The sequence below is a fragment of the Maylandia zebra genome, linkage group LG7, assembly GCF_041146795.1.
Source record: "Maylandia zebra isolate NMK-2024a linkage group LG7, Mzebra_GT3a, whole genome shotgun sequence".
NCBI lineage: Eukaryota > Metazoa > Chordata > Actinopteri > Cichliformes > Cichlidae > Maylandia > Maylandia zebra.
Window position 1 is genome coordinate 16,691,707 of NC_135173.1, and position 27,542 is coordinate 16,719,248.

The window sequence follows — 27,542 nt, forward strand, 5'->3', positions numbered from 1 at the left end:
ACTACATACCTCAAGTTTAAATTTTTTTTTTTTTAAAGCAACAATTTAACAAGGATTTACAGAAACCCTTACATTAAATCTAAAAATACTGTAAAATGGTTTATGTAAGTGGAAAGTAAATCATAACTTTTTATTTAATCAGGCTGAAGTGTGATGCTTTGTTCTGTTGACAGTATCTGTGCAGTGTTACACAGTCGAGAGGAGCAAAATTGTTCTTACAGCAACTGACAGCATACAAAGAGCAGAATTTAACACAAAACAATAAAAATAGACTATGCAGTCTTACAGTTACACTCATAGGCTTACAATTCAGTCCAAGATATCCCAAATTCTCCAGATCACACATGTAGTCTTGTCAATACTGTGTCCACTTCACTCTCACGCCTTCTTTCCAAATTTTCCATGCTTGTTCTTCTTGAATTTTCCGTGTTGCGTTTCCTTCTTTTTTAATTTTCCGTGTTGGGGAGCTCCATTGCTCGCTATAGGGGTTCCTCCTTCCCATTTCCTCTTCTTGTCACTGTTGGAAGCAGGTCTTCATTACAAACAAGCTTTTCCAACAACTGAACACTAGATTTCTCACCAAACATTGTAAGTAACACTCTACCTTTTTATGCTGACGATAGCTGTGCTCCCTGCTTTCTTCAGCACCTGGTCCCACTCCTCGTCGTCCCCACGAATTTTGTACCTCAAAAAAACAAAAAGACAGCTAGAGTAAATACTGGTCTAAAAAAAATGCAATGGCCAAGGCTGCCCTTCAAACCCGATACTCACTGTTCCAGGTCCATTTCCTTTACTTTTTCCACATCTTGTTTGTGTCTCTCCTCAAACTCCTTTGCTGCTTCATTCTATGAACAGAGAGGGGAAAATTCCTTCTTTACTTGTATCTATAAAATGTAGGTGTGACACTTCTGAAACCGAGACCAAAGTTGACATAAACACTGTGGGGGTTTTGTGGTTCCATCTTTGTGTTTTGTAATACAGAGAAACAGCTTTACAGGCACAGCAACCCCATCCACCTGCTCTTCAAACTTTCAGCCAATCAGAAGTGAGCTGCCATACGGAGGAGGAAGGGCGCTAAAGCTGCAGAGCATGCAAAGCTGCTTCTGGAAGAGTCCATGAATAAAAACGTGAAGCCATAAATGAGCATAAAAGGCCAACGAGAACTGAAAGCTAATTAGAAATGCATCAGAATAACGAGTTCACTCTCAGTTCATGATCAGGTCGTGTTTACGGCTGTGGTTTAGGGAAAAAAAAAAAACAATTTAACTTTTTTCTTTTTCGTTTCTCTTCGAGTAAATGAAAAGATAAAAGATTGTGGCAAAAACTGTTGCCGGAAATTTGAAACATGACGTGAACTCTGGATGTGGCGAGTCATTAAACCCTTAAACAAAAGCATAAAATTAAGGAGGAACTTTCTGCTGCTTCCTTATGATGGATTAGCACCAATTTATGACCCCTGAAGCTGGATTAGTCTCTCCTGCTGAGATTTTTGCTCTACAAGGGCCTGATATCCACTTACGAGGACATTATACTGCTACGCTGGGGCGACCGTGGCTCAGGGGGTTGGGAATCGCATCTGTAACCGGAAGGTCGCTGGTTCGATCCCTGGGCTCTCTGTCCTGGTCGTTGTGTCCTTGGGCAAGACACTTTACCCTACTTGCCTACTGGTGTTGGCCAGAGGGGCCGATGGTGCGATATGGCAGCCTCGCTTCTGTCAGTCTGCCCCAGGGCAGCTGTGGCTACAACTGTAGCTGCCTCCACCGGTGTATGAATGTGAGAGTGAATGAATAGTGGTATTGTAAAGCGCTTTGGGTGCCTTGAAAAGCGCTATATAAATCCAATCCATTATTACTGTTCTATCAGAATTTTAAACAAATATCCTCCTATGTGGCTCTTATTTTTCATAAAAACAAAAATAAGGTAAAAAAATAAATAAATCTGGTAATTCTTTGTTTTTACATTCATGGGCCCCAATATGCCCAAATATCAAAGAGAAATTAAAAATGCATGCTGTGGAAGAGTTCGGGTCTTAGGAGGTTAATGGTAATAACCTGTAAATTATTCCAGCATTAGCTAATCATCAGAAATAATTTAGCACAAATACCAGATCTTCACTGAGGCTTCTGACAGTTGGCTCCATTGCAACTTCTTTAGTGGCTGCCATCTGTGCTTCAACTGCTTTTTCTTGGATGCCGGTGAAGATCTAATGCAGTAATAATGAAAAGATATGATGTTACAGCCTTACTGCAGCTGCTTTAATTAACAGTGAGTTGTACATCATCCACAAGTGAGGTTTTTCTGCATGACTTAATTATTGGCAACTCACTTGCACAAATTTACGGATGACGCGGTTGAAGAGGCCCATGAGCTGTGAGCTTGGAAGCTCAATTTCCTTTTCCAGCTGATCCACAGACTTATGCTGCAGTCCGATTCCCAGCAGCAAAGCCTAGAGCACAGCGGACATCAGCCAGTTAACGTCTTAAACAGAGGAATCAGCTGCATTGGAAGGATACCCGTCATATAAAATGTTGATGGAAACGTACACACTGCGCTGCTGAGAGAGACATATCACCGAGCTGCTTGAGGAAGAACACGCGTGCCACCGTTGGCACCAGGTCCATAATGAGGTGGTAATCCACCATGCTCCTCGAATACAGCTCCAGACGTTTGAGGTCATAAGGGCTGAAGTGAGCCACCAGCTCTGAGCTGCTGAGAACTGTTATGATGAGAGACAAGTCAGACTGGGGTGAGGTCTACGCTGGAGAAATCAGATCAGGGTGTTTTAAACAGAGGACTCTTACTGCAGGTATTCTCCTTGGACTTCTTATTCTGCAAAATGCTCAGTGCTAGACTCGGATGAAAGTTGCTGAACTGGTAGGAGAGCAGAGACAGAAAGCGCCGACGAAAATCTGAGGAAGGGGAAGAAGAATTGTTCTAAAGGAGCCTGACAAGCTTGAGCACACCAGTTCTCCTCAGGCAGTGTAAGCATGTTCACCTTTCGAGAAGGCAGAAAGCCACTGGCTCTGCTCCGGGGTTTCATCTGTATTTAGCTCCTTCAGCATCACGCAGGAGTGCTCCCCTGTAAGGTCATTCTACATACAACCGCACATGAAAAAATAATTACAGCAGTGCAAAAAAACAAAAAACAACAACAAAAAGAAACATGAAAAAGTGACTGAATGGTACTTACTGGGGTTTGTCTCAAGTAAACTGGAATATATCCTGCCTTCTTCCAGAACCTGTTGTGGTTGAAAACAGATTCATTTTTATACACTTCCAAAAGATTCATCCCCTTCACTTCATGTTAAGCCAACTCACTTAAGCAGTTGTGCAGTAAGGCCATAGGAAACGCCTAAGTAGTCCAGTTTCTCTGCCCTCCTCTCACTCAGCTTCAGCAGAAGAGGAGGGAGCTCCTTGCGTGGAGTGATCACCTCTTCCAGCAGACTCACAGCCTGCACAACAAACCGTAGCGAGGTTCACTCCGGTTACACTTCAAGTGCGCAAATAATGTCTAGCAGATGTTGCTGAAAACACCGGTGTCTTACCTCACTGCTGACAGAGGTGATTTCATTGTGGTTTGATTGTGTGCTCTCATCCATCGTGGGAAACTTGCCCTCGTAGTACATCTGCAGCAGCTGGAGAGCTCTGGAGCCGTAGCCCATCTGGTGCACAGGTCGATTATTCAAATTAACTGTGTTACTACGCCAGCAAAAGCTCCGGGAACTTTCATTTCCCAAATTTCACTAACTTCCTGAGGGCAAGCATTCCTCTGTCATGTGGAGATTTCTTTTGTTTACACAGTAAGGCCAAAGCCAAAACCCCCCCCCAAAAAAACCCCAATAAACGGCTTTTCCCTCTGAATCACGTCATTCATGCGCTGACAGGTTAAAAAAAACAATGCTGCAACCAAGCACTGAAGTCTGTACTCACCTAAGGGGTGTAATATTATCTCCCCCAAACTTAATTTAGATGCATGGTCTAGTGGACAGCTATTTCTTTATTTTTATTTGTTTTTTTGTTTTTAACTACCGTACTAAAACCTTTTCAGGGAGCTAAAAGATTCTTTCAGGACATTGTTTGTCTGATTTTCCTGTGCAGAGAAGACCCTCTGAGATTAAGCTAATAGGTCAGCTGCATCTACACATGAGACAAAAACAAAAAAACCCCCAAAACATAGGGACCAGGTTACATCTTTCTCAGTCTCTTCTATCATAGTCCCCAGGCACTCCTGCATCACCTCATCTGTCAACCTGTCCGAGCAGTTCCAGGTCTGTTTTGCCTAAATTAATGCCGCTGCCATTTGTTATTTTATAGTGTGGCACTTCTCTCGCAGAAATCTCTCTGGACACGTAAGCGATGTAACAGGCACCACCCCACAGATCAATTTCTAACATGTATTCTTCATCACATCATCTCTTTTTATTTATTCTGCTGTTCTTCACATAACTGCTGATGGGTTTCAGGGTTTTTAAAAATTGTATTTTTGGCTGTTATTATCTTCTCTGAGTTTAACCTAGGAGTAATTCAGGGCCGCTCAGAAGTACCCCAGAATAGGCGCTTCTTTCTTTCCAAAAACAGAGTTTGCTTCATGCTTTAGTGGACTGCACATGAAGCTTTGGGCCACCCAAAACAAAACAAAACAAAAAAATGCTTAATAGTTCCTGCAGACAAAAATGCCCTTTAGGAAATTCCTCACCACTCTTACTCCCTGAGGAAAGCAACTGCAGCGGAAATATTTCAGTACAGTGTATATCAAGAAAAACATGGCAGATTCTTACTCCTTGGTAGTCTGGATTAACAGCAATGCGCACCACTCTACCTCCTGAGAGGGTGCCAAACTCCGGGTCTTGAAACTGTGACAAGAGTAGAGGATTCAGTATTAGTTTAAAAATGTCTTCACTGGACTGTAAAAGAATGAGCTGTAGTGGTTTTGTTGAAGGTTTTGTACCTGCTCTGAGACAGTCCAGGGAATGAGGTCGCCTGAGGCCTTCTTCCCTCTGGACAGGCCGTTGAGGATGGACTGTCTTGATATTTCCCCCTCCAGACATACCTGGGGGGCACGAGGGTGCAAATGCATGTTCGAGTGGAATCAAAAAGGTCGCCTATCAGTGATGTTCATAGAGCTCATGCATGCTAGTGACAATAAATCACTATTAAAAAAAAAACCCTAAGCCAGGGATGTCAAAATCATTTTACATCACGGGCCACACAGAGCTCACTGCTGACCTTATTTGGGCCAGAAATGTAAACAACTGTAAGAAGCAAACTTGTAAAATAAATATTAAATTTTATCTATCTATCTATCTATCTATCTATCTATCTATCTATCTATCTATCTATCTATCTATCTATCTATCTATCTCAGTAGGAAAAGCTGTAAAAATGTATGAAAATACAATTAGAAGTCCAGATTTCTGTTCTTCACATTTTCCAAAGCCATCCAGTAAGGCCGGACTGGAATCTTTGCGAGGCCGATTCCGGACCCCCAGCCCTCATTGTCTGACACCCCTGCCCTATGGCTGTAGTAGTCCTCCGAGGCCATGTGCAGCGGCAATAATAGGGGCAGTCTCAGTCCCAACTCAAAATAGCTTAACCTAAACCACAATCTATTTCCTAACCTACACAAGAAGTTTTGGTTCATAAAAACCAAAACCAAACCACAAGAAAAAGTGAGTTACATAGAAAACTAAACAGAGTGAAGCAGGACCCAAAATATGGACTAAAGGTTCACAGTCTTACTTTATACCAGTGCCACCTGTTTTTTTTAATTCTATGAATCTCGGGCAGCTCGACTTGCGTGAAGTGTTTCCAGATGTGCGTCATGTAGCCGTTTTAACAGATGCATGAAATGTACATTTTTAGACATAAGTTGTAACGGCCGCCGTTTTCTTTGTGAGTATTTATTACACAGCGTGCTGCGGGGAAAAGCCTGTTCTAACGTTTGAGTCTAAGGTTTATTTTTTAGCACCTGGCGGCTCTTTTTTACTTCTCATCCGTAAATAATCTGCTCTTTCACGTGATTCAGTTTATTTTGAAAAGTCTCAACAGGATCTTGAGCTTTATTGTGAAAGGTTTATGTGGAACATAAACAAGCGGACATGCGATGCTGTTACCGTCGTTGTTGCTAACCACAACGCATAAAAACAGGCGCTTGTCTGTCCGTAGTGTGGTTATATTAAATATAAGAGAAAGAGAGAACTTTAAGAAATTAATATAACCACTACAGTGACCATCAAAAAGATGAAAAGATATTGCCGTAAACAGTTTATTTTGCGACACCACGAAACAAACGATAGCGTAAAATGAAACGATAGACGTTTTTATATCGTCATCCGATATATATCGTTATATCGAACAGCCCTATGCCCAGCTATACACTTTTTTAAAATAGAGTCTACACAAATCAATTACAACACCTACATAATGTTTATAGAGATGTTACACACTCTTTACCATTTACAAAGATTTGAGATGCCCATATAAGCAGTTATGAATCTTTTTGCAAATATCGTAATTTTGTTGGTTTGTAATAAATAACTAATAAGTAGAATTTCATTAACTACTCATTTCCCACCCTATGATTTAAAACAGTGGGTCTGTGAGTGTATTACAGTACCTGCACCACAGCAAGGACCTCAGGTAGTGAGTTTTGTGTGGGAGGAACAGGTGGCAGGAGGCAGAAGAGGTGATGAGCCGGAGCGTCAGACAACATCTGCAGGTCATTTGGGGAATTCTGGAGACAAAAATATGAGTCACAAAAATGACAACACTGTGCAGGGCACTGCGCTGCCGTTAGATTTAAGGGGGGGGGGGGGAGAAATGAAATAAATAAATTAAAGTCAAAGGACTGCAATCGACAATCACCTTGTAGTGCGATGCCACATAGAGAGCCATCAACCTCTGCAGGAAAGCTTCAGACGCTTTGTGGTAACAGAACAGTGTGTCTCGGTTCACATAGTATCTGCACAGCATTAGATAAGGACAAATGCAAACTTGCATAGTGAATGTAGGTGATGTGATGTGCACCATAGATTAGAAATCTGGCAATTTTTTTTTTAGTTTCTATTGCACAGAGTTCAATACTGAGATCAAATTCAGTGTTTTAAATAATAACTGTCCACAGCATTTTCTGCAGCCTAACTTTAAATGTTTGATCTATGCACAAAATACCACACTGTGCCTACTTAATGCTCACCCAGCAAAAAAAATAATAATTACACATGTAAATTTGCCTCAGGCGGGATTATTAGGGAAACAAAGGATACAGTTCACATGTTTGTGGAAGCGGGCAGCCGGAAATGAGCCTGGGAATGTTGAGGCAGTCTAGACAGAGCAGCTCATTCAGCCACTTCTCTACAGGGTCTCCCGGAGAGTACCGAATGGACTCGTGCAGAGAAACCTCGTGGAGAGAACGAGCTGCAAACGGAAACGGGTACATAGCAGTGAGTCACACGATACAGATGCACTGAACATAAACACGGTGAGCAACTGAGATCCTCACCTGCTGATAGTCTGGCTGTGTTGGTGGTTCTGTTCTCTGCAGACATGCTCTGCTGACTGTCTGCGCTCTGCTGCCTCAGCTGCTGAATCAGCTTGAGGGAAAGAGAGCGCCCGGTGCCTTCATAGCTGCAGAAATACAAATAATTAGCACGGAAACAGAAATTTGAAAATTCACTGGTTGCACCTTCTTGCGCTCGAGTAGCTCAGGTGTGTGCACTTCTCAACTGGTCTTCAACTAATTCAGCAAAATTTTTGTTTTGATTTTTAAAAAAACAAACAAAAAAAACTGAAAATAGTGCCCTGTCTGCTTATTTTAGCCCTTCATTCAATATTCCTACAGCTTAAAGCTGAAATGTATGATTGCATAAACTTATTTACAGCAATAACAACAAGTACTGAAGATAAAGATAGAAGGACATTAAGTCCCAGGATCTCATGCCTGTGCTGCTGGAACTGTGAACATTATGATGGATTTCGCTCCCTTAATTCCAAATATGATCAGTTTTAAACACCGACTGCACAAAAACACACTGTGTGCTGTATAAGTTGCTTGGTTTTGGATTCAGTCATGTTGAAAAGGCTTAGCTCAACAGCCAATTTGCATTTCCTTGTGCCAGTGCAACTGCTCTGAGCATCCCAGCCACAAAACTTGATCTGTGTGATGATCTGAAAGGCAGTGCCTTAAGACTTAAGGTGCAGTGTGCAACATCGCATCACTAGATGTCAGTAGACTGCACATAGCTATGGTGGCACACTTAAACCTAATGTTAGCTGGCCTGATGTTAGCTTATAACCAGCTGTTATTGTTGTTTAGTTAGGTCATTGTCAGCTGTCAGGAGACGGGAAAGTCGTTTGTCTAATGTGCTGACAGAGGGTAAGTGTGACTAAATTGGGACTAAATAAGCATGTTTATGCACATTTTTGTGTGTTAGAGCCCTGACTTCTGTTCAGGAGTTCCATATTTAAGTGCCTCATTTCTCTCATTGATCATTTTACTCAAAAAAGTCTTCACGGTAATATATTTAATATATTCAAAACTAACCAGCATCTTGTGGTGTATAAATATGACTCAGGTTTTAAACTGACCCGTTGATGGTGGAGGCCATGAAAACCAGATAAGGCCCGAGCAGCTTCTTAACAAGAGGAAGAGGGATTGCTGCGGCCTCGTCGATGACAAGCAGTTCAGCCTGGCCCAGCTTCACTGCATCACCTGGGTGGATATACTGTTGGGCCACAGTAATGGTGCGATCAGATCAGGTGTAAATTTCACTTTTTATTGTAAAAGAAGACACTTTTTTTTTTTTTTATTAGTCTTGTTTACCTGAATTGTCTGCCGATGCTCTTTGAATATGTTCACCCGCACCACTGCTTTATTGAACTCTGGATTCAAAGACTGGATGATTTCATAGTCGAGATGCTCCTGCGAATTAAAATGGGAGTAAGAAGCAGTACGTGCTCACCATGTGCGCATGACATCAGTGGTGCAGAGAAGAGTCAGAACCTACCTGATACTGCAGGGCATCGAAGCCTTTGAAGATGAATTCAAACATAGTGTGAAGGTTGTCCGGGCTCGGCGAAGTTACAAAGATATTAGAGTAGCTTTAAAAAAAAAAAAAAAAAAAAGTTACAATAACAGGTGACGAGCGAGAAGAATAAAAACAGACAAAGCTGATATTTTAAAATGGCATTGATGAAAGTCATATATACCCAAAAGCCACAGCTCCAGCAACAGCCAGCCCCAAAGCTGCAGACTTGCCTCGACCACGGGCAGCAGTCAGAGCCACAGTGCTCCTCAGTGTCTTCTCTGATATTGCTTCAATAAACTTCAACACCGCCTTTGCCTATAGAAAATATTCAAAATAACAACTGGGACACCTGCACATCTGCTACTTACTGTTTAACTATAACATTGCAGTCAACTTGAATTCAGTTATAGGAGGTGAATGTGTCTGTAGCATTTAAAAGGCCCTGACCTGGTCCATAGTCCTGCATGCATCCACCAATACACCGACTGGCTGAGTGTCCTGAAGGGACTCCTTCAGATCCTTCAGCTCCTGTTCTCGAGGAGGCAACCTGTCCTCCTGAAGGGGAACGAGAGAGCCAGTCAGAATGGAGTCTTTTTTTCTCCCTAAATGTGCACTTATTGGTTTTTCAGAGACTTTCAGCACAGTATCCTAAGCAACAGCAGGAAAAACATTATCATTGCTTCTTCTCAGAGCAGCCAGAAATGCCTGTCCGTAAAACCCTCCAACTCTTTCTCAAAGAGGCCCGACTGGTCTTTATAATGTATGAAACATTTTTAAACTTATTTAAAAAGGGACCGAACGCAGTGCAACCTACATATTGTACAGACAATAAATACTGGGTGCCTGTTTTATGCAAGTTAATAGTCATAAAATCATAAATCATAAACACACAAAAGCAGAACAACGTCTAAACCATTAATCCTCCCATGTGCAGGATAACCACTATGAAGCTTGCTGTCAGCAAACTATCTGCTGAATAACTAACCGATTAAAAAAACCTTTTATACTATATAATTAAAAAAGGTACCTGAGTTTTTGGCGGAACTGGTTTAATGTTCGCCATGTGGGTGGAAATTGGCAGGATGTTAAGTTGGTCATCAATGACGACACAGTTTTTGCAGGACGCCAAAGATAGAATGAACCTTAAAAAACACAAAAATAAAACCACATTTTTAATATGACGGTTCAATTTTCATTCCTCTGAGCAAATACACTTCAAACTCAATGAACTCTTGGCAAAGCACCTACCTCTCATTAAACCTTCCAACCACATCCTGATGAGCCTCGGTCCTGTATCGAGAGTGCACGTCCTGGAGAAAGAAGAAGGGGTGGGGGGGGGAAAGTCGGTCACAGTGGGTTCCACGTCATCAGAAGAGCAAACCGAATCTAATAATAAATTAAATCCTTACCATAGTCATTGTATACAGCTGTTTCAGAGACTTCATGGTCCTGAGCAGTAGGACCACTATACCGCCACCTTCTACAGTCTCAATAGTTCTTGCTAAGAGGTTAGGAGTGAGAGCTTCAAAGTCCTGTGTGACAAGAGAAACAATAGAAATCAAACACCTGATGCACCTCCCCACCCCACCTGTCCTCAAATGTGATCTGATCAAATGCACTTATGTTCTTGTTTGTAAGGAACAGGAACATAAGTTCATCAACAGAAAAAAACAAAAACAAGGTCAAATTTAAAGAGCATTTAGAAAAATGAACAGGGATGTTTAGAAGATGCTCAAAATGATGCTTAATGTCATGCTGGGCCTCTGTTAACCTCTCAGTTCATCCAGTGTGACAAAGAAGGCACCTAGAAGCCCTTCTGTTTAAACCAACCTTTTTCTGATTGGCTGTACTTTCCAAACAGAACGTTCGAACAGCAGGTGGGTGGAGCTTCATTGTCAGAAACGACCATATTAAGCATATCTAGCCTCACTGACGTTCATTGTACTGATCCATGAGCACACGAAACTGTGTTTAGAGCAATGTGCAGCTTTTGGCTCAGCTAACTTCATTATTTGAAGCTTTGGCCAAGCTTAGTATGAGCAATATGACAAGTAATAGGTAAGGGCAAATAAAGATTGACTTAAAGTTCATTTCAAACCCTGTAACTATTCATTTGCAGGCAGATGTCACACTATTGTACCACAAGCCTAGTGGTTTATTTTACTCTAAAATCTTTTTTAAACCAGAGCAGAGACTCACCTGTAAGACGCACATGCCGTAGGTGTTTCCCAGGATCTTGTGCGTCTCGTTGTAGTAACAGTAACGGATGTTGGTTGCGGCAACAAAGAGTTCAAATGGGTCGTCCTGATTCAGGTTCAACGTGCCAGTTTTAATCTTCTTCTGCAGCTGTTTCATGCGCTTCTTTCTATTGCTGTTTCGCGAATGAGATGATGATGAGAAACACTTTTTTTTAAATCCCAGATTTGGGGAACTCTTTAAATATTTGACAGATTACACCCTCTCTCCTGTGAGCTCACACACACCTGCTGAATCCCAGGTCTTTTTTATAGCACCAGAGCACCGAGGGTCGAGCTCTCACAGCAGCTTTAGACAGCATGTGATGTAGGATGACAACCTGGACAACAGAGAGGGGCAACTGTGTTTTAATGCTCAGTTACACACATGTAAATTCACAACCCTGCAGGTAAAATAAGCTCACTGCTCCTAATGCAAGCTAATGTGTCTTGAATGCGCGGGGAGTGATGGGATTACCTGATCTCTGCCACGATCCCCCACCACAACAAACAAGGTCCTGTGCTGCAAAGCGACCCCATTCTCTATCTGGACCCGGATCCGGTTGTCTACCTTCTTACGGACGGTTGCCATCGTCTATTTGCTCCTGAGAGAGAGAATAACTGTCCGATAGCAAAATCACACAGAAGCAGATACTAGTTAAACAGTGTGACAAAAGCGGTGGAGCCAGAGCCGCAAAGAGCTGACAACAGAAACAGGAGGAAGAACTCAGTGGAGCTAACTTACAGCTAAAACAAAAATATTTAAGGATCAAACTAGCAAAACACACGAAACACTGTAGGATGGACCCGTTTCCGGTTACCTGATATTACAGATGAACTGTCAGGCCTTTAGCTTTTGTAAAAACACAGCAAGTTGCACGCTAAGCTTACACGCCAGCCATCACGCTGTTGATAAATTCACGTGGAGACTGCGCTTCATGGAGGACCCCTGCATGACGTCAGAATTGTGCGACTTTCTTTGAAAAGTTTCCTGTGTTGAGCGTACATTTACAACTGGAGCAAGTTCAACGAAGTGTGTGTGTGGGGGGTAAATCACTGCCCCCACACATTTTAGTCTATTCTGAAAGCAATGGTAAAGACAAGGATATTGGATATTTTCTATTTATTTGTTAATTTTTCTTTAATTTTTGCTCTTTTTTTTTAAAACCTAGAATAATTAATTTCCGTTACCCTGTCATTTATTTTTTTTTAGCGAAATGCTTTGTGTTATACTTAAAAAGACAAATACATGTAAGTTAAATAAAAACGAAACGATGGCCTCTTATATTTTCTATTGAATAGCCTCGGCTTCTAGTAATAATTTTGGTTAAATCTCTACATGTACTTGCAAGTGAGGCTTTGTTTTTGTTTTTGACCTATTTATTGAATACGCAAACGAAAGCATATCATACGGGGAGAGAATCAGTTGAACTAAAAATAAATTAAAAAATTAAAATGAAAGACTTATCTACAACTGTTATAACACGTTAAAGTAAAGTGTTTGGGGACTTTTTCCTTTCAATAGTTTGAGAAAATATTTGACTGACGGCTATCACACAGCGCCTTTTTTCCAAGTCTATTACAAAGTCACTAATTGAATTCAGTGTGGACAAAACGGGTTTTAAAATAGCTTGGAGAGACATTACAGCAGCAATTTATAGTGTAAAATTAGTTTTGCTTTGTCCCGTGTCAGCACGGCACTACAGTGTGTCTACTCTCTGGCCACAGGGTGATGCTGCATCCCACACTGAGCAACCAGCTAGATGTTTTCAGTTTTTCCTTTTTAGGAGAGACGCTTAGACTGATAACATTACAGAGAAGATATTTTGGTTGCAATTAAAAGTAAAGTTAAGAGTCACGTGAGCCAACGAAACTGAATTTTCACTACAATCGTCTTTAAAATAAGACGTCTGTACTGAGAAAAAGATGTCTTGACGCATGCTCAATCATCCAGGTAAGTAAATCCCAAAAGGTAGATTCTGTTCATCTCGACGTAGCGTTTTCAATGGGAGAAACGTTTCATCACTCATCCAAGTGACTTATTCAGTTTCAGCTGACTGCAGGTTTCCCCAACCTTATAAACAGTACATGTTTGCACAATAACTGAAATCAGCCCACCGAATGAACAATGGGCTGTGAGGTCATTTCTTTGATCATTAATATGCAAATTGTCATGACCATTGATCAACAACCACTGATCAAGGCCCATTGGTCAAAGATCATGAGTACCATTCACAGAGAGTTGGGGAATGGCTGCAATCACAGCATTGTAAGATGGCAAAAGATATAACCTTAGGCCCCCTCCTTGACTCCCCATCCAGGATGTGCACATCCTCATCATGGAAAGTGTCCATTGGCCTGTAGGTGTAAATAGACTGCGGAGTCTTGCCCTGAAAAGTTAGCTCTTCTGTGTTGTGCCATCCACTTCGACAGAGGTTGTTTGGTTTCCCCGATGTATATATCATTGCAATCCTACACCACAGTTTAAGACCAAAAATGTAATCTGAACTTTCAAGCATTGCAATTACTTCACTGACTCGACAACTTCTTTCTTGTCAGGCAGACCGAGTCATGGGATAGCCTCAGTTAAAAACAAAAACAAAACCCTGTGTGTTGCATACTTGTCACAAGCATTCATACCATCTCGGCTGGTGCTTAAACATTGATGAGACAACCTGTAAGTGTGTGTGTGCGCGCGCGCTGCTCCCTGAGGGATTTCAGCCCCCCTCACTAATCTGTTGTAGTTTCATTTTCAGATGAGTACAGAAACTGTCCCAGTTCAGAACCAGTTGTTAGAAAGTTTAGTTAGCAGGTGCCAATGAATGCCAATACACTGAACGGGACTTGCACTTAACAGCGTACACTATATTACTCTGTGTTGGGGGACATGCGCAGTGTGTTTTTTGGGTCAAAACAATTACTGAGAAAGATGCCTGCCACTACATTAGTGTTATCTTTGGAGCAATAACATAAGTAAAATGAGATTTACCCTACAGCAAGAAACTCAAGGATGAAGCACAGGTATGCAACACAACTTTATTGAAACTCTTGAAGCAACATCCATTTACAAACAAGGAAATGGGAGCTTGTTGAACGTAAATGCCTTTTTTTGGAGCCAAAATTACAGAAAAGAACAGGGGAAAAAAAAAAAAAACAAAACAAAAAAACAACAACTCCCAGGGATTGGACCAGTGGCAGGTGTATTTTTTAAATACAAAAAAAATTAAAAAAATTAAAAAAAACATAACTTATGAAATCGTTCAAGTTTACAGGAAGATTGAGACACAGGGCATATGTAAATCATTGATTTACAGTTTAGCTTGCGTTTGAAACTTTAAATGACTTCCAAATATCAAAGCAGGCATTACTTTGATTTAAGAGATGGACGAGAGGGAAAGAAGAAAAAACAAAAACAATGGGCGTGAGTGAGATGGGGCAAATGCATTCTCGAATTCTGGATTTTCAGTGTGGTGCAAGTTAATCAGTCACAGTCATTATGAAAAGGCCTTTTCAGGATCGCATTGCTTGAGTGCTGCCTCTTGACACTCCTCTGGGTCCCTGACCAGCTCCACGTTTGTAGTTCTGCTGGTAACCGTCCTAACAAAGAAAAAACAAAAAGGAAAGGGATGTTTTAGAAATTGTAACAACAAAACAGCAACAAAGATCACGTACAGTTTGAACACTTCTTTCATACCCTCTGATAATTCCCATTTGAGTAATCCCGAGGTGTGCTGTACTGAGTTTGTCCATATCCCGAGTTTGGAGAGTTGGCGAAAGGAGCACGATAACCATCGTAGCCACCTGGAAACACAAAGACACAAATTAGAATTAATGCATGAGAAACTCATGCTACCAAATACAAATGTGTAATAAAAGAGAACGTCCTGGTCGTGGAACACTGGACCAGCTCTTTATCCTCTCCAGGATACTTGAGGGTGCATGGGAGTTTGCCCAACCAGTCTACATGTGTTTTGTGGACTTGGAGAAGGCATACGACCGTGTCCCTCGGGGTGTCCTGTGGGAGGTGTTGCGGGAATATGGGGTGTCTGGCCCATTGCTACGGGCCATTCGATCCCTATACAACCGTTGCAAGAGCTTGGTTCGCATTGCCGGCAATAAGTCGGACTCGTTCCCGGTGGGTGATGGGCTCCGCCAGGGCTGCCCTTTGTCTCCGGTTCTGTTCATAATTTTTATGGACAGAATTTCTAGGCGCAGCCAAGTGGCGGAGGGCTTTCGCTTTGGTGGCCTCAGAATCTCATCTCTGATTTTTGCAGATGATGTGGTTCTGTTGGCTTCATCGGGTGAGGGCCTCCAGCTCGCACTGGAACGGTTCGCAGCCGAGTGTGAAGCAGCGGGAATGAGGATCAGCACCTCCAAATCTGAGGCCATGGTTCTCAGCCGGAAAAGGGTGGAGTGCCCACTCCGGGTCGGGGATGAGTTCCTGCCCCAAGTGGAGGAGTTCAAGTATCTCGGGGTCTTGTTCGCGAGTGATGGGAGAAGGGAGCCGGAGATCGACAGACGGATTGGGGCTGCAGCTGCAGTAATGCGGACGCTGCACCGGTCCGTCGTGGTGAAGAGGGAGCCGAGTGTAAAAGCGAAGCTCTCAATTTACCGGTCGATCTACGTCCCTACCCTCACCTATGGCCACGAGCTGTGGGTAGTGACCGAAAGAACGAGATCGCGGATACAAGCGGCAGAAATGAGCTTCCTCCGAAGGGTGGCTGGCCTCTCCCTTAGAGATAGGGTGAGAAGTTCGGCCATCCGGGAGGGGCTCAGAGTAGAGCAGCTGCTGCTCCACATCGAAAGGAGCCAGCTGAGGTGGTTCGGGCATCTGACAAGGATGCCCCCTGGGCGCCTCCTGGGTGAGGTGTTCCAGGCATGTCCCACCGGGAGGAGGCCCCGGGGCAGACCCAGGACACGCTGGAGAGATTCTCTCTCTCAGCTGGCCTGGGAACGCCTTGGTATTCCTCCGGATAAGCTGGAGGAGGTGGCTGGGGAGAGGGAGGTCTGGGCCTCTTTGCTTAGGTTGCTGCCCCCGCGACCCGGCCCCGGATAAAGATGGATGGATGGATGGATGGAAAATAAAATAAAATAAAGAAATGAACAAATAAATTACATATTCAGTCTTGTTTCAAAGTGAAACCACTAACTTACAGCTGAGGGTGTTATCATACCTCGGAAACCATTTGATGAGCCTCTGTATCCATTGATCATGCCCCGGGCGTTGCGAGGTCCACCACGAGACATACCTCTGCTGTTATAGAAGGACTGAGCCTGCCTGCCAAAGCCTGGACCCTGCTGGGAAGGCTGTTGATGGCCTCCAGGTTGGTCTTGGGAATGGAAGGCACCAACTACTAAAAAATAAACCAAGATAGCAAGGGGTCCAAAACACAATAACTCAGTCTGTAGTTGAACAAGAACATGCATTTAAATAAAGTTTAACTGCAGTGAAGCCTCTAGGAAGGGAAAAAAAAAAAAAAAAAAAAAAAAAAATAAATAAATAAATAAATAAATAGACAGGAAAACTTAAGTTGCGAAGATAAAATTTAAAGTCTGCCCACCAGATTGCAGCTGTTCTGGCTGCATCTCCGTCTGCTCCACTGGATGCTGTGGCTGGCTGCTAAAGGCCTGGTTATTGTAGCTCTGATACTGGCTGGCCTGGTTCAAAGCCTCAGCCTCATTAGCTGGTGGGACTGGAGCATTAAGGTTGAACACCTGAGGGATGAACAAAACCCACATTGTTATGAAGCCAAAAATCAGAGGAAAGGTCACATGGTTATTAGGAGTAAAGTCCACTGCCACCCATTTCCTGATTTCAACTGTTCTGCTATAAACGTATTTTAAACGCAATGTGATAAGGTCACTTCAGGGGCCTGTTCTTCGTACCGCGCTAAGTGAGTTAGCTGGATGAGATTGTTGACGATTTCGCGTGATCCTGGATCGTTCGGTTCCCCGAAGCCCATCCGGGACTTGCTGTCATAGCAACAGAGCCGTAAGCGTAAACCTGCTGGGGAGCAGGTTTACTTTATGTAAACAGGATTAGATCGCGGCCACGCAGGTATGTCCGCGTCATTCATACGAAAGCAACAGCGATATTCCACCACTGTTTCACCATAAATAAATAACATCAATGTAACTAAAGGTAATGCAGCACTTGATCCTTTTATTGATTTCACACAGATACATACAGGTCATTCCCTAAAAAAGGGAAATGTACTATTAACATTCTATTACATGTATGTGATTATTACAGATGTAATTCATATTTCAGAGTAGTAATTGTAAATTACTTCGTGTAATCAAGATGAGAGACCACGGCTATAAAAGCGAAGGTGGATTTGGGAAGTCTGTCGCAGTCATATCCTGTCCGTTTACGCGAGCAACCCATTGCGGAAGGTGCAAGATTGATAAGGAGAGTCCTCAGAATTCAGCGTATATTGCGGGATAGACAGGATCCTTTAGCTCAGCGCGACAGTGTGCTCATAGAGAGATATCGATTTTCCCGTGAGGGTATTATTCACTTAACCAACTTGTTGACGAGGGGGTGCAGGACCACCACCTGTCTTTTTTTTTTGCTCTGCCCTTTTCTTGGTTGCTGTTATGAACAAACAAACAGATTATTCCAGGGTCTCTTTCCAAGAGACGACAAGCAATATAAGTGATAAATATTACCATTCTGTAGAATATTCTTATATTTCACTTTTACTTGTTCCCATGTTCTAGTGGGTCCTGTTGTGGCTCTAATGTGAAAGGGGATATAATATAACATATTATAATATAATGTAATATAATATTGGATAATATGGTGTGATATGATAAATCTACCCTACCGCCTACTGGTGTTGGCCAGAGGGGCCGATGGCGCAATATGGCAGCCTGGCTTCTGTCAGTCTGCCCCAGGGCAGCTGTGGCTACAACTGTAGCTGCCTCCACCAGTGTGTGAATGTGAGAGTGACTGAGTAGTGGCATTGTAAAGCGCTTTGGGTGCCTTGAAAAGCGCTATATAAATCCACTCCATTATTATTGTTATTATTGAATTACTTACGAGTTTGATTTGTCAGCAACTTTCTGCCAGCCCTCTCTCCTTGCTTTTGCAGCCTTTGCAGTGTTCCCTTGCGTTTTAATTAAACTCTGAAACTCCTGAAATCCCTCACTCAAGAGTTCTTGCTCTGCTGCCGAAAAATACCGAGCGCGCTCCTTCGACATTTTCGCCGACCAATCAAAGGGTTGCCGATCAATGTTTCTACTATCGATGCGTAGCCCCTGTTGGGCCACCCAGTGATCTCACATTACTTCATCCAGCTATACTAATCGTCAACAACAGGTGTGTTCGGGGAACCGGAATAGCGAGCTCAGAGTTAGCGCGATGATTTGGTCTTGGATGTTTCATTTGATCTTGGATGTAGTAAGCGACGTACGAAGCACAGGGCCCAGGACTCAAAACAAACAAAACAAACAAACAAAAAAAAAAGTAAGTCATTAATGAACTTCTGTTGTGACTCCAGTGGTGAAGAGCACTCTGTGCTCCAAACAGCTGGTTTATCCACATGATGCGCTTGATGCTCCAGATTTCAGTAAAATTTTTTCTTTAATCACACTCCAAGCATGGAAGGGGAACAGCTGCACGATGCACGAGAACTGTGAATGCTACAACACCACAACTGAGGGTATCCAACCACGTTCCACACATGCATGCTAAAAAGCAGCTTGTTTGTTGTATTTGGCTGAACAGCTTGAAAAGTTGACAAGTGTGTGAATGTTTAACAAAATTAGAGGACCAAAGATATGGAAAACAGTGCATGTGTGGAATACATGAAACAAAGCAGAACCCCACATGGAGTAAACCCTGAAATTGCCATAAAGAACAACATGGTTTTAACACAGGCTATTTTATGACATGAGAAGCAGTTCATATTTATACCTCCAAAAACAAAAAAAATCAAAAGGAAGCAAAGCCTTACTGTCTGCATGGACTGGAATGGTGCTGCGTTGACATTGATGCCACCACTGTGAGGAGCTTTGGAAACAGGCTGGAACACCGGCGTCTGTGAGGCTGGAGGGAGAACTGTAGAGGGTGGAGGCTGCTCCGACAAAGACATGGAGGGCTGTTGAGCAGGGAAGGCATAATACACATCACATTAAAAACGGTCAGCAAAATTTCACATGACTGCAATGAGCACTTCCCCACCTTTCAATGGAAAAACTACTCCATATATAAAGAGTTTAAAAATTAAAGCTTTACTGAAGTCCCACCACAGTTTACCTGGATGGGGTCAATGGATTCTGCTGAGGGTCGAGGATCTGGTGTGTGTGAGGTCTGATACATAGGTGGTGGTGTTGGAGATATGATTGGAACCTGTAAACAGTAGGAGTAGAAATTACACCCATTCTCCATACAATTTCTAACAGCATGTTTGCTTATATTTAAGTACTTACTTGTGTGGGCTCAGGTTGAACAGGAACAGAGTTGGGTTGTGATAGCCGGGTCTCAGGATGAACTAAGACAATTTAAACATTGTCAGACCTGACATAACTTAAAACAAATAAAATAAAGACTGTTTCTCTTTGGTACAACATACCTGGAGGACACCCCATCTGTGGCACCTCCATGTTTTGGGCAGGTTTCATGGGCTGCGCCGATACAATGGCTGGGTCAATAGGCTGTCCATCAAACTCCAACATGGAGTCCTGAGAATAGAGGTAATTAGTACCAAGTTACAACATCCAAACACAAACAGCAGTGCTTTCAACTAAATCCACACCTGCATGAAGTTGTACGTCCCCTGCATCTGCGCCATTAAGTCTTGCACCACCTGCTTCCTGGCCATGGGGTCAGTAGGAGGCGCAGGAGACGTCAAGTTCATTGGGTGGGTATCCAGGGCAACAGGGGGCGCTGCAGGCTGCACAGGCTGCTGCTGCGGTTGCTGCTGTTGTAAGGCAGCAACTGTCTGATAGTGGAAGGGGGAGAGGACAAGTGAGTGAGAAATGCACTGAACGAGAACCACTGAAAAGTGGTTTAATGTTCATGAAAAGTTGTATGCATTCGTATTCACATCAGGATTAGTAAACCAAGACATCACAGATTAAGACCAAAAATGTAATCTGAGCTTTCCAGCATTGCAATTACTTCATTGACTCGACAACTTCTTTCTTGTCAGGCAGACCGAGTCATGGGATATCCTCAGTTAAAAACAAAACCTTGTGTGTTGCACACTTGTCACAAGCATTCATACCATCTCAGGGTGGCGCTCAAACATAGATGTGACAACCTGTAAGTAGACAAAGCCAGAGTATATATATAGAAATGCCCCGGATGTGAAAAAGATTTACTGCTCCCTGAGGGATCCCCCCCTCACTAATCGTTTCATTTTCAGATGAGTACAGAGAAATTGTCCCAGTTGAGAACCAGTTCTTAGAAAGTTCTGTTAGCAGGTGCCAATGAATGCCAATACACTGAGCAGGACTCGCAGGGGGGAAAAAGCCTGGAAATGATAACGACTTCTATCCTGAATCATAGTTGGTTAATCAAGTCTTTAATGAAAAATAACTGGCTTCAGGATTAGCACACAAACTCAAATAAGTAAAAAGGAGTTAAACTGTTAGCCACGTACTGCCTAGAGCAGAATCAAAAGCTCCACAGAGCTCTATAGGTAACTGCATACTGAACCATTTAGCAAACAGGTTACACCACATTTCTTCAGCTGCACTTAAAGAGAAGTGTGGCTGCTGTCATCACAACCACCACTCCTTGAGTTTAGCAAAACATGTGATAGACTGGATTTAAAAAAATAAAATAAAATAAAACTTCAAGTGTTGCCTAAATCTTCTTCAATATTTATCCCCAAATTTTCAAGTTTTTGAAATAAATAAAAGTACAGAAAGATTACCCTCTAATGAGAGAATGAAAATGTTAGTTTCTGCGATAGCAGCAGCCGCTAGTTGTTTTTTTCTTCTCTACAAATTTCTGTTTCATGGTCATGTTGCTGATGTTTTGAAACAGCTTCAGAAGCCAGAATTTACAAAAACACTGAATTAATAAAGACTGTACAAAAAAAAAAAAAAAAAAAAAAAAAAAAAAAAAAAACCTCTTGGAGATTTAAGTACAAGCAGAAGATGTATTTTCTTTCAAAACATATTTAATTACTACTACTAGCTTTGAGTTAGCTCATTAATTTTCAAATCTACTTCATAATTACATCATACCTCCGTTTCTCGGGTCCACTCGTCTCCCTGTTCCTTCTCACTGCCGCTGTATGTGCCATCTGGAATGAACTGTCTGTTTACAAACTGGAAGTAATAAAGCAAACATCAGCACAAAGATGAAAATATAATAAGCTCCCCAGATTTTGATGGAAGAGAAAAACTTGCTCTCACCTCTGTTGTTTCCACTGCAATGGGCTCTGTGAATTCCTCAATTATTTCAGTGTCTGTAAAGAGGAAAAATTATTCAGTGAATGCTGTGATGACTTCTTTATTGCTGGATTATGTTAGGACTTTTTAAGTGGTAAGACATCAGAAAGTGGTCAAGACCTGGATCGGCAGTCTGCTCTTCTGCTTCTGACGATTCAGCTACTACTGCAGGTGCTGCAGCAGCAGCTGGCTCTTCCTCTTCTTCTTCCTCCTCACACAGCCCATTTTGGTGAGATGGAATCCGGTCAAAGTACCCACTCAGCAGAACCTGGTCCAAAGTCTCCTTCAGTGCCTTGTCTAGCAGAGGGGGTGACAAAAAAAATAAAATAAAATTCACCATTTCAACAGAAACTCAAACCATCAAAGCATGCATTGAGCTGCCACGGGAATAACAAAGTGTCAGTATTAGGACCTTTGGATCAATAGATGACTTAACAGGAAGTGTTTCTGATACACTAAGGAGAGCTTAACAAGCTAAACTCCAAACGAGATGTAACAATACTGAGTTTCAATTAAATAAACACTGAGCAGTGATGCAAGCTTTACATCCCACACTAAACCTGAACTTCCACTTTTTAAAAAAGATAAATGTGCAAATTTGAGGAATTTCATCAGTAAAAAGACCACACATTTAGTGACTGCAGCCTCAAAATGTTTTCCCCCTGCATCTTCCACAGGAATCAAAGCCAAAGATCAGTGTTTTTATTATTACTTTCAGAACTGCCTCTGAATGAGACATTGTTGTCTAGCTAAAGGTTAAAATGGCTTTACAAAACAAACAATGTTTTTAATCACGATGTAGATGGTGGTGGATGCATAGTAGGCAAATGCACACATTAACTGAACTGTTCTACAAAGAAAAGAACACAAGCTAATCATTTCTAAATGTGAATCCCTTTAAAAGGTTGATTCATGTAGTAGAAAATGGCATTAGTACTCCAGCTTTCCTCAGTTGGACACAGTAGGGCTCTGGTAATTTTCCAAGTCCAACTTTCAAAACTGTTGAATTCAGTGCTACTCCACCTTTAGTCTCTACAACACCACGTACAGACTAAGCCTACAAACATTTGCAATAAAAATAATAATTTAAAAAAAAAAAAAAAAAAGATGATTCCCTGCAGCTCAGTTTTTAGTACCAAAGCCACATTAATTAACACCACCACAAACCACTTTGCCGAGCAATATTGTAAACAGATTTTTATGACAGTAGTAGGATTTAGCCTCCCCCTACCCTACTTCAATATGAAATAATAATAATAATAATAATAATAATAATAATAATAATAACAACAACAACCATAATAACAACAACAACAACAATACACAACAGCATTGGCTTTATACATATACAGTCATATTCTTCAGGTACAACAGCATCAAAAATAGCACAATATTTCCTATAAATATGTATCTATTCATATACATGTTTAGCCAATTATCCAATTCTGCGTCATGTGGTGGGCTGGAGCCTCTCCCAGATGTCAGATGAGAAGCAGGGTACACTGTGGCATGGTCACCAGCCCACTGCAGGGCTAACACAGAGAGACAACCATTCATGCTCACAATCACACCTCTGGCCAATTTATAATATACTAATTTATTTAACAGACATGTCTTTGGACTCTGGGAGAATGCCAGAGGACTGAGAACCTAGATAAGCTCACAGAGAACAAACAAATACTGCACAGAAAGGCCAATACAAGTATCCCTAGTATTGTTGTAAAACAGCCTCCAAATGGGATTTTTGGCACACATAAATATGAGGGAACTTACAGTCTTAAGTTGCTTTAAATCTATGAACTAAAAAGTATGGCAATGTGAAGACTGATGTAAGTTTTTAAAATAAAAAAAAATAAAAAAAAATCTAAGCCCATACAATGGAAACAATTTTGGTAAGAGCTTACTGATTGGATTATAAATCCAAACATGATTTATAATTTTCTTGAAAATGGTAGAAAACCTTCAAGATGATTCATGCATTTATGCTTTTGGATCTTCAGCCAAAGCAGCCCAGTATCTTTTCTTTCTCTGCCTTATGCTTTAGGTGAAAAAGTCTGCTGTCACTTTGATTAATCTCACCCTGACTCTCTGAATGAGACCTCTGACTGACAGGAAAGGGTTGAAAGGTGTCACAGTGAACTGGGTCACCAGTATCCTAATGTGGCTCTAAAAATCTGACTAGTGGAACCACAGGCGACAGGGCTGCTGGCACCCTGCCCTACTGCTGAGTCAGGATAAGCCCACAGCTCTCAGCCCCCTAGCTGAATGCAGTAGTGCGAGGCTTCAGGTCAGATCGCTGAGAATGCAGTAATGCCAATAGCCCCAAGCCTTGATTATTCACATTGCTGCATTAACAAAAACACTACATGCACATGTCATTAATGTATTAAGACTGACTTACAACCGGAGTAACTTTTGACCAGGCGCATTGATTTGGGATCTCCAGATTCGGACAACTACTCCCAAAGTATGCGACAGATTACTTATGACCAGCTTCAGTGTGATAAAAAGCTTACAGATGACTGTTGTGTCACCATCCATCTGATAAAATGTCCTGCCAACAATTTTCAGTGCCAGCTGGGCATCTAAATAAAGCCAATTTGTCTTGAATAATGACGCCCCTTAATTCTGCAATAAATTTTAGCAAGGCTGCAATTACATTATTTCAAGTATTATTTTACTTGACATTATCTTTGATAAGCTGAACTGCTTGTCTATAAAAAACTAAAAGGAGAAATAAAATGCTTTAGCTAATTGGCCAAAGCAATAGAGAAACTAAGAAACTGAATAATACACCAGAGTTGATTACTACGGAAATGAGTTAAAATTTGGCTTACATGTTGTTCCAACCACAGCCTTGTCCTTCCCTTCCAGCAGGTCCCAGAGGTGAACAGATGCATCTTCATACTGATCAGCGAGCCTGCACAGATAAAAATAAGCGCTTAAAATCAGCTTTTTATGGGGAAAAAGAAAACACAAAACCCACAACTAGGCACAAGTTTTCTGTATCATTGCCTTAGACAAACCTGATGTTTTGGTCACGTTCTGGCCCCACTAGCTTGTAGAACTCATCAAAAACTGCAAGGTCTGCATCTGTCAGCAGTGGTGAGCCACCAACTCCCTGCTTCAGGTCCTGCCGCACAGTTTCATCACCCAGCCGATCAAGGATGAACTGCAGCTCCAGAACCGTCTTCAGCCTTCTTTGCTCAGCTTCCTCCCGCTGCAGCTGCTCCCTCCTTGCAGACTTCTTCACTACTTTCTGGATCTGAGGATAATGAGTATGAGCCACAAAAGATCAAGTTATTACAATCCAGGGTGTACACATCTTTGATGAACATTTCTAGAAAATTAAAACTCAACCTTACATCTTGTCCCAATGTGACAAATGTCTTTTGCAACTCTCGGGCAAATTCCAAGTTATTCATGACTTCCTGGTACTTGGAGAGGGCTTCCTAAAAAGATGAAGGAACAGATGTTTCACAAGTTTTACATTCCTTTTAAAAATGATTTTGGTTTCCAAGTACCCACCAGCTGGTCCTGATTAAGACCCTCCCCTTTATTCTTCCTGACTTCATAATCATCCAGTTTGCTCTGTAACAAGATGCAAAAATGCAACAAACAGTTTAAAGATTAACCACAATGTAGACAACTGGTTATTGTCAGAAATTCAGTTTAGTCAAGCAGACCTGGAACAAACCGGTCAATAGTCCTCACCTTTTTCTTCTCCATGTTGCGCACCTTCTTTTCAATAACAACAAGAACTTGCTTCAAAACTTCAGACTGTCCACCAAGTGCAAGATTGCCCATTGACCCTGGAGCGGATCCCACATCTGGGCTGGCAGACTGCACCGTCCTGTTTGCATTCATTGCTGAGGGCATCTAGGAATTGAAAGTATAACAGTTCAGCTTTTGGTGACAAAAATATTTTCATGTACTCAAAAAACAGAAAGAAAAAAAAAAGTATAGTGGAAAATACTCAAAACTATCTGTGGACCACAGGGAACCGTGTCATTGTTTTGCTTCAGCTAAAGATAACTTTTATTAATGACTAACCTGAAAATCATCTTAGGTTAAATTATTAATTTCACTCAAAACCTTCAAAAAGGACACACCAAATAGATCCTCTTAGGCAGGATCACTGCAGATAATTTTCTACATCAATAAGAATTACATAGATTCAGCCACAGCAGGCCCCTGACTCAGCATTTAGTGCCACAGCAGATTTAGGCTTCATGTTACCTTAAAAACAACAACATAAATAATTCGAATTAATTTCAAGCAGCAAAATACACAGATTTTAAGTGGTAGATAGTTTTTTACAATATAAACATGATGACTTGACTGGAAGTTGTAATAAGCAGATATCCAGAGTTAATATATTAATAACTGATAAAAAACAACAACAACAAACAAAACTGGGAATAAAGTATCAGAATATGACGAGTAGAGAAGCTGCAGATTTGGATTTATTTTTGCACTGTGCTTCACAATTTCGACTGAATTCTTTGAGAAAACTGTTGCTATCAGTCCCTATACTACATGAGATACCGTCATGTGCATGCTAAGGTGGGTCTGGATGTACTAATTGCTGGATGGGTATATTTGAGAGGTTAACTGAAAGCTTTATTAAGTTTTCCTTGTGCGTACTCTGGAGAGACAGCGAACTATTCTGCTTAGAATGTAAAGCTCCTGATGTATATTCTTGACACTTAAGTTCGTAAATGAAACAGTCAACTATACTATACACGAAAATAAATATGGTCACTGGTGAATAACATAACTAGAGCAACTGGCCCAAATAACACAGCAGACCTAATATATTTTTTTTAACATGATGTATTATAGCTGTAATTTAAGTGACAGTGAAGTTAGCTATAGTTTTGTAACAGTAAGTGTTCAAGACAAAAACCCTAGGCCTTAAAACTATTCTCTAATAGCATCTGGCTAACTTTAATCCAAACTGCGCAGCCTTGAGAGATATCATTTTTCTAACCCCGCACTTTCTCCCCGTCAATATAGCTTCCTCAGACCTCGGGCTGTAAATCTATACCACTCGCTAGCAAGTCTGAGCCTCCTCGGCAGTACGGCCAGCTTGCAGATCTCATCTCTTCGATTTGGTAAAATGGCCTTGGCCGCACTACCGTTAGCACACACCACTGACTTAGCATCTGATAGCTACAGCAGCGCGTGCTAGCCACAAGCCGGCCGCCGGGAGACCCGTTGCCTCGATACAGCGGCTCCCGAATGACCCACCTTGCTGTTTTATATCCACAGGGGAGCTCGGCAGCGAAAAGTACGAAAAGGCCAAGTTGTTATTATTGTTGTGTTGCTTTATTTTTCTCTTGCACTCTTGTGTGGGATCCGCCCCGCCGGCCTCACCGACAACTGAGACGGTTCGAAAGAAGAAGAAACTCTTTATAAAGGCGAAGGTCCGTTTTTAGCTATCTTAGATATGCCTGAATATATATACGCGGAAAAATCACGAAAAAAAATATTTTTATTTAACGCAAACAATTAAAAAAGTCAGACTTTACCATTAAGAAATCAATAATTAATCACTTAAATAAATGGAAAGTTATAAGCCAATTAAACGTTTGCAGTTTCTATTTGTGATCAGGCATAATTGTCTCCAGCCTCCAGACAGAAAATCTGCACAATCATTAGCTTTGATTAGGCTATCATATCTTTCCCTGTGCCTCGTACAGTTTATCCACTGCTACTCTGAGCACCACCTCACACCTGCTCTACAATCTTTTATAGCAGCAGTTCAAAGTTATATAGATCATGTAAGTGTGCATTTAAATATGTAAGATGGCCTGTAAGACCCCTAAGAGTTCAGAAGTTTCACTTGAGTTTATATATATATATATAT

At 41.7% G+C, this 27,542-nt stretch overlaps 2 protein-coding genes across 4 annotated transcripts; both read right to left on the reverse strand.

The window, feature by feature from the left end:
- Nucleotides 1-99: 99 nt before the first annotated feature.
- nat10 (N-acetyltransferase 10) lies at nt 100-12,236 on the reverse strand. Of its 2 annotated transcripts, none has more exons than XM_014410199.3 (29): nt 12,082-12,236; nt 11,739-11,865; nt 11,510-11,601; nt 11,226-11,397; nt 10,436-10,558; nt 10,275-10,336; nt 10,054-10,168; nt 9,474-9,581; nt 9,208-9,341; nt 9,006-9,099; nt 8,822-8,920; nt 8,587-8,723; nt 7,502-7,626; nt 7,266-7,416; nt 6,865-6,961; nt 6,617-6,733; nt 4,949-5,050; nt 4,779-4,853; nt 3,546-3,662; nt 3,319-3,452; nt 3,191-3,239; nt 2,996-3,092; nt 2,802-2,909; nt 2,544-2,716; nt 2,327-2,446; nt 2,105-2,203; nt 772-845; nt 605-685; nt 100-517 (listed from the first exon to the last, which is right to left on the reverse strand). In XM_014410199.3, exons 2-29 carry the CDS (start codon nt 11,850-11,852, stop codon nt 379-381), a joined length of 3,108 nt encoding a protein of 1,035 aa, XP_014265685.2. In that variant the 5' UTR covers nt 11,853-11,865; nt 12,082-12,236; the 3' UTR covers nt 100-378. The 2 variants fall into 2 exon arrangements, with proteins under 2 accessions (XP_014265685.2, XP_014265680.2); XM_014410194.3 differs by having other exon boundaries at nt 11,739-11,881; nt 12,082-12,221.
- Nucleotides 12,237-14,282: 2,046 nt separating this feature from the next.
- Nucleotides 14,283-27,084, reverse strand: caprin1b (cell cycle associated protein 1b). Of its 2 annotated transcripts, none has more exons than XM_014410190.4 (18): nt 26,924-27,084; nt 25,385-25,549; nt 25,199-25,261; nt 25,036-25,122; nt 24,697-24,935; nt 24,508-24,590; nt 21,791-21,967; nt 21,635-21,687; nt 21,464-21,547; nt 20,023-20,208; nt 19,840-19,948; nt 19,697-19,758; nt 19,524-19,616; nt 19,222-19,365; nt 16,822-16,975; nt 16,435-16,611; nt 14,955-15,061; nt 14,283-14,857 (listed from the first exon to the last, which is right to left on the reverse strand). In XM_014410190.4, the coding sequence occupies exons 2-18, from the start codon at nt 25,547-25,549 to the stop codon at nt 14,771-14,773; spliced, it is 2,070 nt and encodes a 689-aa protein (XP_014265676.3). In that variant the 5' UTR covers nt 26,924-27,084; the 3' UTR covers nt 14,283-14,770. The 2 variants fall into 2 exon arrangements, with proteins under 2 accessions (XP_014265676.3, XP_014265674.3); XM_014410188.4 differs by having other exon boundaries at nt 16,435-16,614; nt 26,924-27,083.
- Between the last annotated feature and the right edge of the window lie 458 nt (nt 27,085-27,542).